The 13,089-nt window shown below is 37.7% G+C and overlaps 1 protein-coding gene across 1 annotated transcript in view; it reads left to right on the top strand.

Moving 5' to 3' along the window:
- The window catches only part of PLD5 (phospholipase D family member 5), a gene marked incomplete at both ends in the record, with an annotated part of 480,984 nt that overhangs the window by 372,079 nt on the left and 95,816 nt on the right, over nt 1-13,089 (top strand). Inside the window, one exon of the mRNA XM_081224825.1 lies at nt 5,143-5,270. Coding sequence (XP_081080951.1) covers nt 5,143-5,270 — 128 coding nt within the window. The remainder of the gene's footprint in view (nt 1-5,142; nt 5,271-13,089) is intronic.

Below are 13,089 nucleotides of genomic sequence, written 5' to 3'. Positions count from 1 at the left end.
GGTCTGTTTATATTTTCTGTTTCTTCCTGGTTCAGTCTCGGAAGGTAGTGCTTTTCTAAGAATTTGTCCATTTTTTCCAGGCTGTCCATTTTATTGGCATAGATTTGCTTGCAGTAATCTCTCATGATTCTTTGTATTTCTGCAGTGTCAGTTGTTACTTCTCCTTTTTCATCTAATTCTAATGATTTGAGTCTTCTCCCGTTTTTTCTTGATGAGTCCAGCTAATGGTTTATCAATTTTGTTTATGTTCTCAAAGAACCAGCTTCTAGTTTTATTGATCTTTGCTATCGTTTCCTTCATTTCTTTTTCATTTATTTCTGATCTGATCTTTATGATTTATTTCCTTCTTCTAACTTTGGGGGTTTTTTTGTTCTTCTTTCTCTAATTGCTTTAGGTGTAAGGTTAGGTTGTTTATTTGAGATGTTTCTTGTTTCTTGAAGTAGGATTGTATTGCTATAAACTTCCCTCTTAGAACTGCTTTTGCTGCATCCCATAGGTTTTGGATCATCGTGTTTCCATTGTCATTTGTTTCTAAATATTTTTTGATTTCCTCTTTGACTTCTTCAGTGATCTCTTGTTTATTGAGTAGTGTATTGTCTAGCCTCCATGTGTTTGTATTTTTTACATATTTTTTCCTGTAATTTATTTCTAGTCTCATAGAGTTGTGGTTGGAAAAGGTGCTTCATACCTTTTCAATTTTCTTAAGTTTACCAAGGCATGATTTGTGAACCAAGATATGGTCTATCCCGGAGAATGTTCCATGAACACTTGAGAAGAAAGTGTATTCTGTTGTTTTTGGATGGAGTGTCCTATACATATCAATTAAGACCATCTTGTATAATGTGTCATTTAAAGCTTGTGTTTCTTTATTTATTTGCATTTTGGATGATCTGTCCATTGGTGAACATGGGGTGTTAAAGTCCCCTAGTATTATTGTGTTACTGTTGATTTCCCCTTTTATGGCTGTTAGCATTTGCCTTTTGTATTGAGGTGCTCCTATGTTTGGTGCATAAATATTTACCATTGTCATATCTTCTTCTTGGATTGATCCCTTGATCATTATGAAGTGTCCTTCTTTGTCTCTTGTAATAGCCTTTATTTTAAAGTCTATTTTGTCTGATATGAGAATTGCTACTCCAGCTTTCTTTTGGTTTCCATTTGCATGGAATATCTTTTTCCATCCCCTCACTTTCAGTCTATATGTGTCCCTAGGTCTGAAGTGGGTCTCTTGTAGACAGCATATATATGGGTCTTGTTTTTGTAGCCATTCAGCCAGTCTATGTCTTTTCTTTGGAGCATTTAATCCATTTACATTTAAGGTAGTTATTGATATTTGTGTTCTTATTACCATTTTCTTAATTGTTTTGGGTTTGTTATTGTAGGTCTTTTCCTTCTCTTGTGTATCCTGCCTAGAGAAGTTCCTTTAGCACTTCTTGTAAGGCTGGATTGGTGGTGCTGAAATCTCTTAGCTTTTGCTTGTCTGTAAAGCTTTTGATTTCTCCATAGAATTTGAATGAGACCCGTGCTGGGTAGAGTAATCTTGCTGTAGGTTTTTCCCTTACAGTCCCTTTCTTTTTCTCTTCTTCTTCTGGGACCCCTATAATTTGAATGTTGGTTCATTTAATGTTGTCTCAGTGGTCTCTGAAACTGTCCTCAATTCTTTTCATTCTTTTTTCTTTATTCTGCTCTGTGGTAGTTATTTTCACTATTTTGTCTTCCAGATCACTTATCCATTCTTCTGCCTCAGTTATTCTGCTATTGATTCCTTCGAGAGAATTTTTAATGTCATTTATTGTGGTATTCATCATTGTTTGTTTGCTCTTTAGTTCTTCTAGGTCCTCATTAAACATTTCTTATATTTTCCCCATTCTATTTCCAAGATTTTTTATCGTCTTTACTATCATTATTCTGAATTCTTTTTTATGCAGACTGCCTCCTCATTTGTTTGGTGTGGCGGGTTTTTCTCTGTCTTCTCATTTTGCTTAACTTACTGTGTTTGGGTTCTCCTTTTCACAGGCTGCAGGTTCATAGTTCCCATTGTTTTTGGTGCCTGCCCCCAGTGGGTAAAGTTGGTTCAGTGGGTTTTGTAGGCTTCCTGGTGGAGGGTACTGGTGCTTGTGTTCTGGTTGACATGGCTGTATCTTGTCCTTCTGTTGGGCAGGACTGCATCTGGTGGTGTGTTTTGAGGTGTCTGTGAACTTACTATGATTTTCGGCAGCCTCTCTTCTAATGGGTGGAGTTTTGTTCCTGTCTTGCTAGTTGTTTGGCATGGGGTGTCCAACACTGGTGAATGCTGGTCGTTGAGTGGAGCTTGGTCTTAGTGTTGAGATGGAGATCTCTGGGAGAGCTCTCACCAATTGATATGTGGTCCCAGGAGGTCTCTGTTGTACGAAAGTCCCGAGCTCGGATCTCTCACCTCAGAGGCTCAGGCCTGACACCCGGCTAGAACACCAAAACCCTGTCAGCCACACAGCTCAGAAGAAAAGGGAGGTGAAAAAGAAAAAAGAAAGAAAAAGAAAAAATAATAAAATAAATAAGAAAAATATTAAACTAAAAAAATTAAAAAGTAAAAAAAAGAAAAGAAAAAAACAGAGCAACCAAACCAATAAACAAATCCACCAATGATTACAAGTGCTAAAAAACTATACTAAAAAACAAACAAACAAACAAACAAAAAAACGGACAGACAGTACCCTAGGACTAATGGTAAAAGGAAACCTATACAGACAAAATCACAAAAAGGAGCATACATATACACACCCACAAAAAGGGAAAAAGGAAAAAAAAAAAATATATATATATATATATATAAAGGAAGAGAGCAAACAAATCAATAAACAAATCTACCAATGATAATAAGCTCTAACTACTAAACTGAGATAAACATAAAATCAGGAACAAATTAGATGAAGAAAGCAAACCTCAAGTCTACAGTTGCTCCCAAAGTCCACTGCCTAAATTTTGGAATGATTCATTGTCTATTCAGGTATTCCAGAGATGCAGGGTACATCAAGTTGATTGTGGAGATTTAATCCACTGCTCCTGAGGCTGCATGGAGAAATTTCCCTTTCTCTTCTTTGTTCACACAGCTCCTGGTGTTCAGCTTTGGTTTTGGCCCTGCCTCTGCATGTAGGTTGCCCTCTGGTGTCTCTTCTTCACCCAGACAGGAGTAGGTTAAAGGAGAGGCTGATTAGGGGGCTCTGGCTGACTCAGGCCGGGGGAGGGAGGAGTATGAAATGCAGGATGAGCCTGTGGTGGCAGAGACCGGCATGACGTTGCAACAGCCTGAGTTGCACCAAATGTTCTCCCAAGGAAGTTGTCCCTGGATCACGGGACGCTGGCAGTGGCAGGCTGCATGGGCTCCTGGGAGGGGTGGTGTGGATAATGACCTGTGCTTCCACACAGGCTTCTTGGTGGCTGTAGCAGCAGCCTTAGCATTTGATGCCCAACTCTTGTGTCCACACTGATAGCCGCAGCTCGTGCCCGTCTTTGGAGCTCGTTTAGGTGGTGCTCTGAATCTCCTCTCCTCATGCGCACCGAAACAATGGTCTCTTGCCTCTTAGGCCCCTCCAGACTTTTTCCCGGACTCCCTCCCAGTTAACTGTGGTGCACTAGCCCCCTTCAGGCTGTGTTCACACAGCCAACCCCAGTCCTCTCCCTGTGATCTGACCTCCGAAGCCTGAGCCTCAGCTCCCAGTGCCCACCTTTCCTGGTGGGTGAGCAGACAAGCCTCTCAGGCTGGTGAGTGCTGGTTGGCACTGATCTTCTGTGAGGGAATCTCTCCACTTTGCCCTCTGCACCCCTGTTGCTGCACTCTCCTCCATGGCTCTGAAGCTTCCCCCACCCACCCCCTATCTCCAACAGTGAAGGGGCTTCCTAGTGTGTGGAAACATTTCCTCCTTCACAGCTCCCTCCCACTGGTGCAGGTCTCATCCCTATTCTTTTGTCTCTGTTTTTTCTTTTTTCTTTTGCCCTACTCATGTATGTGGGGAGTTTCTTGCCTTTTGGGAAGTCTGATGTCTTCTTCCAGCATTCAGTAGGTGTTCTGTAGGAGTTGTTCCACATGTGGATGTATTTTTGATGTATTTGTGGGGAGGACGGTGATCTCAACATCTTACTCTTCTGCCATCTTGAAGGTCCCCTGTATATGTTCCTTTTGAGAAGCTGTAAATGCATAGTCCTGAGGCAGCAGTACATAGCAGCTTGACAACTGATTATGACACATCATGCATAGAACAACTGGTTAAATTCAGATCTTAAAGTGAATTTTTTGGTTTTAACAATAGTCTGGGTGACCTAGTTGACCTTACATTTCTGTAAGGCTTGAATAACCCCATTGCTTATATTAAGAACTATCACATAAAGAAAGGCTAGGAAGAGATCAAATCCAAATTAAATAATGAAGAGGGAAACAAAGAAGTTAAGGCAAGTGAAAGGGTAACAGGTGAAACTAACATATAGAAAGTATAGGAAGGCCAGTTCCTATAAACAATAAGGATTTACTGTATAGCACAGGGAACTAGATTCAATATCTTATAATAACCTATAATGGAGAAGAATCTGAAATATATATATATATATATATATATATATATATATATATATATATATGTATGTATGTATGTATGTATATGTATATACATAACTGGATCACTTTGCTGTACACCTGAAACTAACACAATATTGTAAATCAACTATACTTCAATAAAGAAAAAGAAGGCCCGTTTCTTATTGAGGAAAGGCATATTACTAAGCAAGACTGATCTTTTATTGATTGCAAAATTATATGAAAATTATCCCAAAAGTAAAGAAAAAAGAGCATGGCACACCTATCTCACCATTTGAATGATAAATCAAGAAGTGGGGATTTGAGTCAGATCTGACTTGAGAAGCCATGATCTTGTCACCTTGTGGAGCTATACATACGGAAAAACGTATTCTTTTTTTTTTCCCCTTTATATTCTCTTTGGGAATAAAGTAACTCCTTGTGGGTCCTCTGTGCACTTAACTAATGTAAATATTTGGCTTCCCTGAATGCCAACTTTGATGGATGCAAACCATGAGTATTTCTGCCAGTAGGTGACTGACTGCATGTTCATGGCCTTGACACAGAGGCTGACTAGGATTTCCTTCAACTCCTAGGAGCTGAGGTGACCTACATGAACATGACTGCCTACAACAAGGGCCGGCTGCAGTCTTCCTTCTGGATTGTGGACAAACAGCATGTTTACATCGGCAGTGCTGGTTTGGACTGGCAGTCCCTGGGACAGGTAATCTTTTCATTACATAAAGTCAGTGTTCTGTCAGCATCAAAACTACCACCTCCAAAAAAACAAACAAACAAACAAAAAAAAACCTACCACCTCCATAAAGCATTCAGTCACCTCTACTGTTGTTGAGGGAAATTAAATCTACAGTTTTTGTTATTTTGCATAGTTTTAGTAGGTTCACCTTCATTTAAAGTTAAATGATAAACCTTTCTTTGTCAGAATCATTTTACCAAAAGAACTGCCACTGCTTCAGCACTTTTATAACTCAGATGCTACTCCAATATTCTTTAGAGCATGTTTGTGTGTAATTTATATTACACAAAGCTAAATCTTCAGGATGAGATCACATCATCTATGAGAAACAGGAAAACAGAAATTCAGTCTAGGATCACATACTGTAGAATAATAGTTTTATCCCTTTAATAAATCTTAAGATAAAGATGTCTTCATCTTTCTCTTTGCAAATAATTAACTTCAAATATATTGAAAATATACTTCAACAGTCTTTTAATTTTCATGTATTTATTTGTGCCAAAGGTGATCCATGGAGGATTACACATCACCTTCTTCCCATTTGTCAACTAGTGGCTGGAAGTTCTTCATCATTGGATGCATAAGAAGACTGACCAGTCAACCATGCATGCACAGAGCCCATACACAATGTTTTACCTGAGCTCTTTTAATATTAGGATCCCTGAAATGACATTGGATTCTACTGCACTTCTATTTATTCCTACGGGAAAAAAGCACTGATGTGCAGACACACAATGGCCATAGCTTGAAAGACAACACCACATGGGATAAATCTGAGAGAGGATAACATTATATTTGTACTGTTAGCTTCAGGCCTTTAACCATTTGCCTCCCAGTTTCCACTCTTTTCCTTCTTAAACTACCGTCTTTCATGCACACATATTCCATCTAGTTTTCCTCTTTTAATGTGTGAGGCAAATAAAAGTGCTCAGCTGTAAAAGAAATGGGCAAATGAAATACTAAAAACCCAATTATTGCCCTCTCCATGGAATAGTGTGGAGCCAAAGTACAACTTATCTAAGGTGGTTTTCTAGTTTTGCATGTGAAGAGGAGTCACAGTCAGTAGCCCAGTCTCAAGGGCCAAGTATTTGGTATCTCTAATAAGACAGTCTCCCTCCCCAGCAGAGGAAGTGACACTGAAAGAAAATTCTGTAATTCATTTTGGGATGAAAGCACCATCAAAGATTATGACAAAACTTTGTTTATTTTATATTTGCTCAGAAAATTAGGTGCTACCTACTGATATAAAAATGATTCTGAATAAAATAATAGTATAAATAATAATAATTGCAACAATAACTAGCTTATATTGAATGCAAGGTATTCTAAGCCATGTAAATGGATTATTTAATTAAAACCTCACAATGATCCTATGAGGTAAATGCTATTATTGCATCCATTTTAAAGAAAAGTAGACTTCAGCCCAGAGTTGAGTTTCAGTATTGAATGTTTTAAGCAAATTTCTTCCAATATTAATTCTGATATGAAAAATATAAATTTTGATTCTGTTTATCTTGTGTCTGATGGTCCTTCAACACACGTATAGAAATAGTGATTACAACAACATCGGCTTACCTCAGAAATAAGAAATAAGGCAAAGATAGTATAAAGTCTCAATAATTTAGAGTATTTAGAGAAAAATAGTCTAATTTATGGAAATCTCTGGGACTATCTTTTGCTTTTTTTGTACTTACAGAAAATTAACCAATAAGAATCTTTTGCCCAGAAATTTTCAGCTGGATCTCCCATATTAAATAGATAAAATTGGTTCCGTAACAATATTAATTATATGTAAGTTCTGCTAAGTAGTTTTTAAAAAAATTTTACTGGAGTAGAGTTGATTTATAATGTTGTGTTACTTTCTACCGTATAACAAAGCAAATCAGTTATACATATAGATATATCCACTTTTTTCTAGATGTTTTCCCCATATAGGTCATTAGAGAGTACTGAGTGGATTTCCCTGTGCTATACAGTAGGTCCTTATTAAGTTATCTATTTTATATATAGTAGTGTACATATGTCAATCCCAATCTCCCAATTTATCCCTCCCCCTTCCCCCTGCTAGTAACCATAAGACTGTTTTCTACCTCTGTGACTCTATTTATGTTTTGTAAATAAGTTCATTTGTACCATTTTTTTTAGATTCCACATATAAGCAATATTATGATATTTGTCTTTCTCTGTCTGGCTTACTTCACTCAGAATGAAAATCTCTAGGTCCATCCATGTTTATGTAAATGGCATTATTTTGTTCTTTTTTACGACTGAGTAATATTCCATTCTACATATGTACCACATCTTCTTCACCCATTCCTTTGTCGATGGCCATGTAGCCTGCTTCAATGTCCTGGCTATTGTAAATAGTGTTGCAAGGAACATTGAGGAGCATGTATCTTTTCAAATTATGTTTTTCTCCAGGTGTATGCCCAACAGTGAGATTGCTGGATCATATGGATCTATTTTTAGTTTTTTAAGGAACCTCCATAATGTTCTCCATAGTGGCTGTACCAATTTACATTCCCACCAACAGTGTAGGAGTGTTTCCTTTTCTCCACACTCTCTCCAGCATTTATTGTTTGTAGATTTTTTGATGATGGCCATTCTGAGTGGTGTGAGGTAAAACCCCATTGTAGTTTTGATTTGCATTTCTCTAATAATGCAAATTATTAGATCTGATTATTGTAGTGCAATAATTTATCATTATTATAGTGTTGTTGAGCATCTTTTCATGTACTTTTTGGTCATCTATACGTCTTCTTTGGAAAAATGTCTATTTATTTAGATCTTCCAGACATTTTTTTTATTGGGTTGTTTGTTGTTGTTGTTTTTGTTGTTATTGAGATGCATGAGCTGCTTGTATATTTTGGAGATTAATCCCATGTCATTTGCTTCATCTGTAAATATTTTCTCCTATTCTGTGGGTTGCTTTTCATGCTGTTATTGTTTCCTTTGCTGTGCAAAACTTTAATTAGATCCCATTTGTTTATTTTTGTTTTTATTTTCATTACTCCAGAAGGAGAATCCAAAAAGATCTTGCTTCGATTTATGTCAGAGAGTGTTCTGCCTATGTTTTCCTCTAAGAGTTTTATAGCATCTGGCCTTATATTTAGGTCTTTAATCCATTTTGAGCTTATTTTTGTGTATGGTGTTATGGAATGTTCTAATTTCATTCTTTTACATATAACTGCCCAGTTTTTCAAGCACCACTTATTGAAAAGACTGTCTTTTCTCTGTTGTATATTCTTGCCTCCTTTATCATAGATTAGTTGACCATAGGTGCGTGGTTTAGCTCTGGACTTTCTATCCTGTTCCATTGATCTATATTTCTGTTTTTGTGCCAGTACCATACTGTTTTGATGACTGTAGCTTTGCAGTATATTCTGAAGTCAGGGAGTCTGATTCCTCCAGCTCTGTTTTTCTTTCTCAAGATTGCTTTGGCTATTCAGGGTCTTTTGTGTTTCTATACAAACTTTAAGTTTTTTGTTGTTGTTGTTCTGTGCAAAATGTCATTGATAATTTGACAGGGATTGCATTGAATCTGTAGATTGCTTTAGTCATTTGATAATATTGATTGTTCCAATCCAAGATCATGGTATATCTCTCCATCTGTGCATGTCATCTTTGATTTCTTTCATCAGTATCTTATAGTTTTCTGAATATAGGTCTTTTGCCTCCTTAGGTAGGTTTATTACTAGGTATTTTATTCTTCTTGATGTGATGGTAAATGGGATTGTTTCCTTAATTTCTCTTTCTCATCTTTCATTGTTGGTGTATGGTAATGCAAGAGATTTCTGTGTATTGATTTTGTATCCTGCAACTTTACTGAATTCATTGATGAGCTCTTATAGTTTTCTGGTAGCATCTTTAGGATTTTCTATGTATAGTATCATGTCACCTGCAAACAGTTACAGTTTTACTTCTTTTCCAATTTGGATTCCTTTTGTTTCTTTTTTTCTCTGATTGCTGTGGCTAGGACTTCCAAAACTATGTTGAATAAAAGTGGCTAGAGTGGACATCTTTGTCTTGTTCCTTATCTTAGAGGAAATGCTTTCAGTTTTTCAACATTGAGAATGACGTTTGCTGTGGGTTTGTCAGATATGGCCCTTATTATGTTGAGTTAGATTCCCTCTATGCAAACTTTCTAGAGAGTTTTCATCATAAGTGGGTGTTGAATTTTGTCAAAAGCTTTTTCTGTGTCTATTGAGATGATCATAAGTTTTTTATTCTTTAATTTGTTAATGTGGTGTATCACATTGATTGATTTGTGTATATTGAAGAATCCTTGCATCCCTGGGATAAATCCCACTTGATTATGGTGTATGATACTTTTAATGTGCTGTTGGATTTGGTTTGCTAGTATTTTGTTGAGGAATTTTGAGTCTATGTCCATCAGTAATATTGGCCTATAATTTTCTTTTTTTGTGGTGTCTTTGTTGGGTTTTGATATCAGGGTGATAGTGGCCTTGTAGAATGAGTTTGGGAGTGTTCCTTCCTCTGCAATTTTTTAGAAGAGTTTCAGAAGGCTAGGTATTAACTCTTCTCTAAATGTTTGATAGAATTCACCTGTGAAACCATCTGGTCCTGGACTTTTGTTTGTTGGAAATTTTAAAATCACAATTTCAATTTCAGTACTTATGATTGGTGTGTTCATATTTTCTATTTCTTCCTGGTTCAGTCTTGGAAGGTTGTACCTTTCTAAGAATTTGTCCATTTCTTCTAGTTTGTCCATTTTATTGGCATATAGTTGATTGTAGTAGTCTCTTATGATCCTTTGTATTTCTGTGGTGTTGGTTGTAACTTCTTTTTCATGTCTAATCTTATTGATTTGAGCCCTCTCCCTTTTTTTCTTGATGAGTCTGGCTAAAGGTTTAATAATTTTGTTTATTTTTTCAAAGAATCAGCTTTTAGTTTTATTGATCTTTTCTATTATTTCCTTCATCTCTATTTCATTTATTTCTGCTCTAATCTTTACAATTACTTTCCTTTTACTAACTTTGGGTTTTGTTTGTTCTTCTTTCTCTAGTTGCTTTATGTGTAAGGTTAAGTTGTTTATTTGTGATTTTTCTTGTTTCCTTAGGTAAGATTGTATTGCTATAAACTTCCCTCTTAGAACTGCTTTTGCTGCCTCCCACAGGTTTTGGATTGTCATGTTTTTGTTGTCATTTGTCTCTAGGTATTTTATTATTTCCTTTTTGATTTCTTCAGTGATCATTGGTTGTTTAGTAACATATTGTTTAGTCTCCAAGTGTTTGTGTTTTTACAGTTTTTTTTTTCCTCTAGTATATTACTAATCTATTGTTGTGGTCAGAAAAGATGCTTGATATGATTTCAGTTTTCTTAAATTTTCCAAGGCTTGATTTGTGGCCCAATATGTGATTTATCCTGGAGAATGTTCCATGTCCACTTGAGAAGAAGGTATATTTGGCTCCTTTCAGGTGGAATGTTCTATAAATATAAACTAAGTCCTTTTGGTCTAATGTATCATTTAAGGCCTGTGTTTCCTTATTGACTTTCTGTCTGGACGATCTGTCCAATGGTGTAAGTGGGGTGTTAAATTCCCCCACTAGCATTGTGTTACTGTTGATTTCCCCTTTGACGGCTGTTAACATTTGGCTTATATATTGAGGTGCTCCTATGTTGGGTGCATATATATTTACAGTTGGTATATCTTCTTCTTGGATTTGTCCCTTGATCATTATGTAGTGTCCTTCTTTGTCTTTCGTTAACAGTCTTTATTTTAAAGTCTAATTTATCTGATATGAGTATTGCTACTCCAGCTTTCTTTTGACTTCCATTTGCATGGAATACATTTTTCCACCCTCTCACTTTCAGTCTGTATGTGTCCTGAGATCTGAAGTTGGTCTGTTGTAGACTGCATATGTAAGTGTCTTGTTTTTGTATCCATTCAGCCAGTCTATGTCTTTTGGTTGGACCACTTAATCCATTTACTTCTAAGGTAATTATCAATATGTATGTTCCATTAACATTTTCTTAATTGTTGTGGATTTGTTTTTGTAGGTTTCTTTTCTTCCTCTGTTGTTCTCTTCTGTTGTGATTTGATGGCTATCTTTGGTGTTGTGTTTGGGTTGTTTTTTTCTGTTTTGTGTGTGCATCTACTGTAGTTTTGGGGTTTGCTGTTCCCATGAGGTTTTGATATAGCATTTTGTATATATACAAGGTGTTTTAAGTTCCTGGTCTCTTTCCTGCCTAGAAAAGGTCCTTTAGCATTTGTTGTAAACCTGGTTTGGTGGTGCTGAATTCTCTGTGCTTTTGCTTGTCTGTAAAGCTTTTGATTTCTCCATCGAATCTGAATGAGAGCCTTGCTGGGTAGAGTGTTCGTGGTTGTAGATTTTTCCCTTTCATCACTTTAAATATACCATGCCACTCCCTTCTGGCGTGAAGAGTTTCTGCTGAAAAATCAGTTGATAACCTTATGGGGATTCCCTTGTATGTTATTTGTTGCTTTTCCTTTGTTGCTTTTAATATTTTTTCTTTGTCTTTAATTTTTGTCAGTTTGATTAGTATGTGTCTCAGTGTGTTCATACTTGGCTTCATCCTGTATGGGACTCTGCACTTCCTGGACTTGAGTGACTGTTTCCTTTCTCATGTTAAAGAAGTTTTCAGCTATAACACCTTCAGATGTTTTCTCAGGTCCTTTCTCTTTCTTTTCTCCTTCTGGGACCCCTATAATGCAAATGTTGGTACGTTTAACATTGTCCCAGATGTCTCTGAGACTTTCTTCATTTCTTTTATTCTTGACACCCTATGTCAGCTGGTGTGTTTTGAGGTAGCTCTGAGCTCAATATGACTTTAAGCAGCCTGTCTGCTGATGGGTGGGGCTGTGTTCCCAACCTGCTGGTTGTTTGGACTGAGTATCCCAACACTGGAACCTGTAGGCTCTTGGGTGGGGCTGGGCCTTGGTGCCAAAATGGGGACCTCCATTTCGGCACTGATCTATATCCCCTGGGGCCTCTACCACCAGTGTCCTTGCCTCCACAATGAGCTAAAGCCAACCCCTGCCTCCCCAGGACACACTCTAAGACCCCTACTTAGGTCTAGCCCCAGTTCCTATGGAGGTATTGCTTTGTCCTGGGTCCCAGTGCACATGAGTGGAGTCTGTTTCTCCCAACCCTGTGGAATTCCTATGCTCAGGCCCAGTTGCCCTTCAAAGCCAAATGTTCTGGGGGTTCTTCCTCCCAATGCTTGACCCTCAAACTCTCTTGGAGGGCTACTTTTATGTGGGAAAGTTTCTGTGTAGCCTGTGTAGGTTTAATATTTTTTTGGTGTGAGGGCTGTTCTTAGAATTAACGTCTGCTACCTCTTTCCTCAGTGTATGCTGGTCATTATCCCCTTGTAGGAGGTGCTACTGATGTTGTGGTGACCTGAACCCACACTGGATATTGAGCAGGGCTTCCCTTTTGATCTGTGGTTGTCACTGCCCTGTCAGATGCGGGGTCTTCTCCCTAGTTGTTGCAGTAGAGGCCCCAAGATCTGTTTTTGACCTGTGTTTCTGATCTATGGTGCGAGGTAGGTAGAATTAGAGCACTCCCACTGGGAGGGAAGCCACTGAGTTTTCCTCCTCTGTAGCTGTTCACCTGTGAGGGTACTCTGTTTTGTCACTTTTCATCCCCTGTGTTGGCTCACAAATTACACTCTTGTTGGAAGTGCTCTCAGCCCCACCTAACTAGGGGTATGCTGGCAATAGGCCCTGGTGTCTCTCAGGCATTGTTTTTACCAGGCCACCTGTGCAGATCCACTAAAGTCAGGTTCCAGGACTGCAGTA

This window comes from Mesoplodon bidens (genome assembly GCF_964165515.1).
Source record: "Mesoplodon bidens genome assembly, chromosome: 2".
Lineage (NCBI taxonomy): Eukaryota > Metazoa > Chordata > Mammalia > Artiodactyla > Ziphiidae > Mesoplodon > Mesoplodon bidens.
Note: the sequence above shows the minus strand (reverse complement) of the source record. Positions and strands in the feature narration are given on the sequence as shown.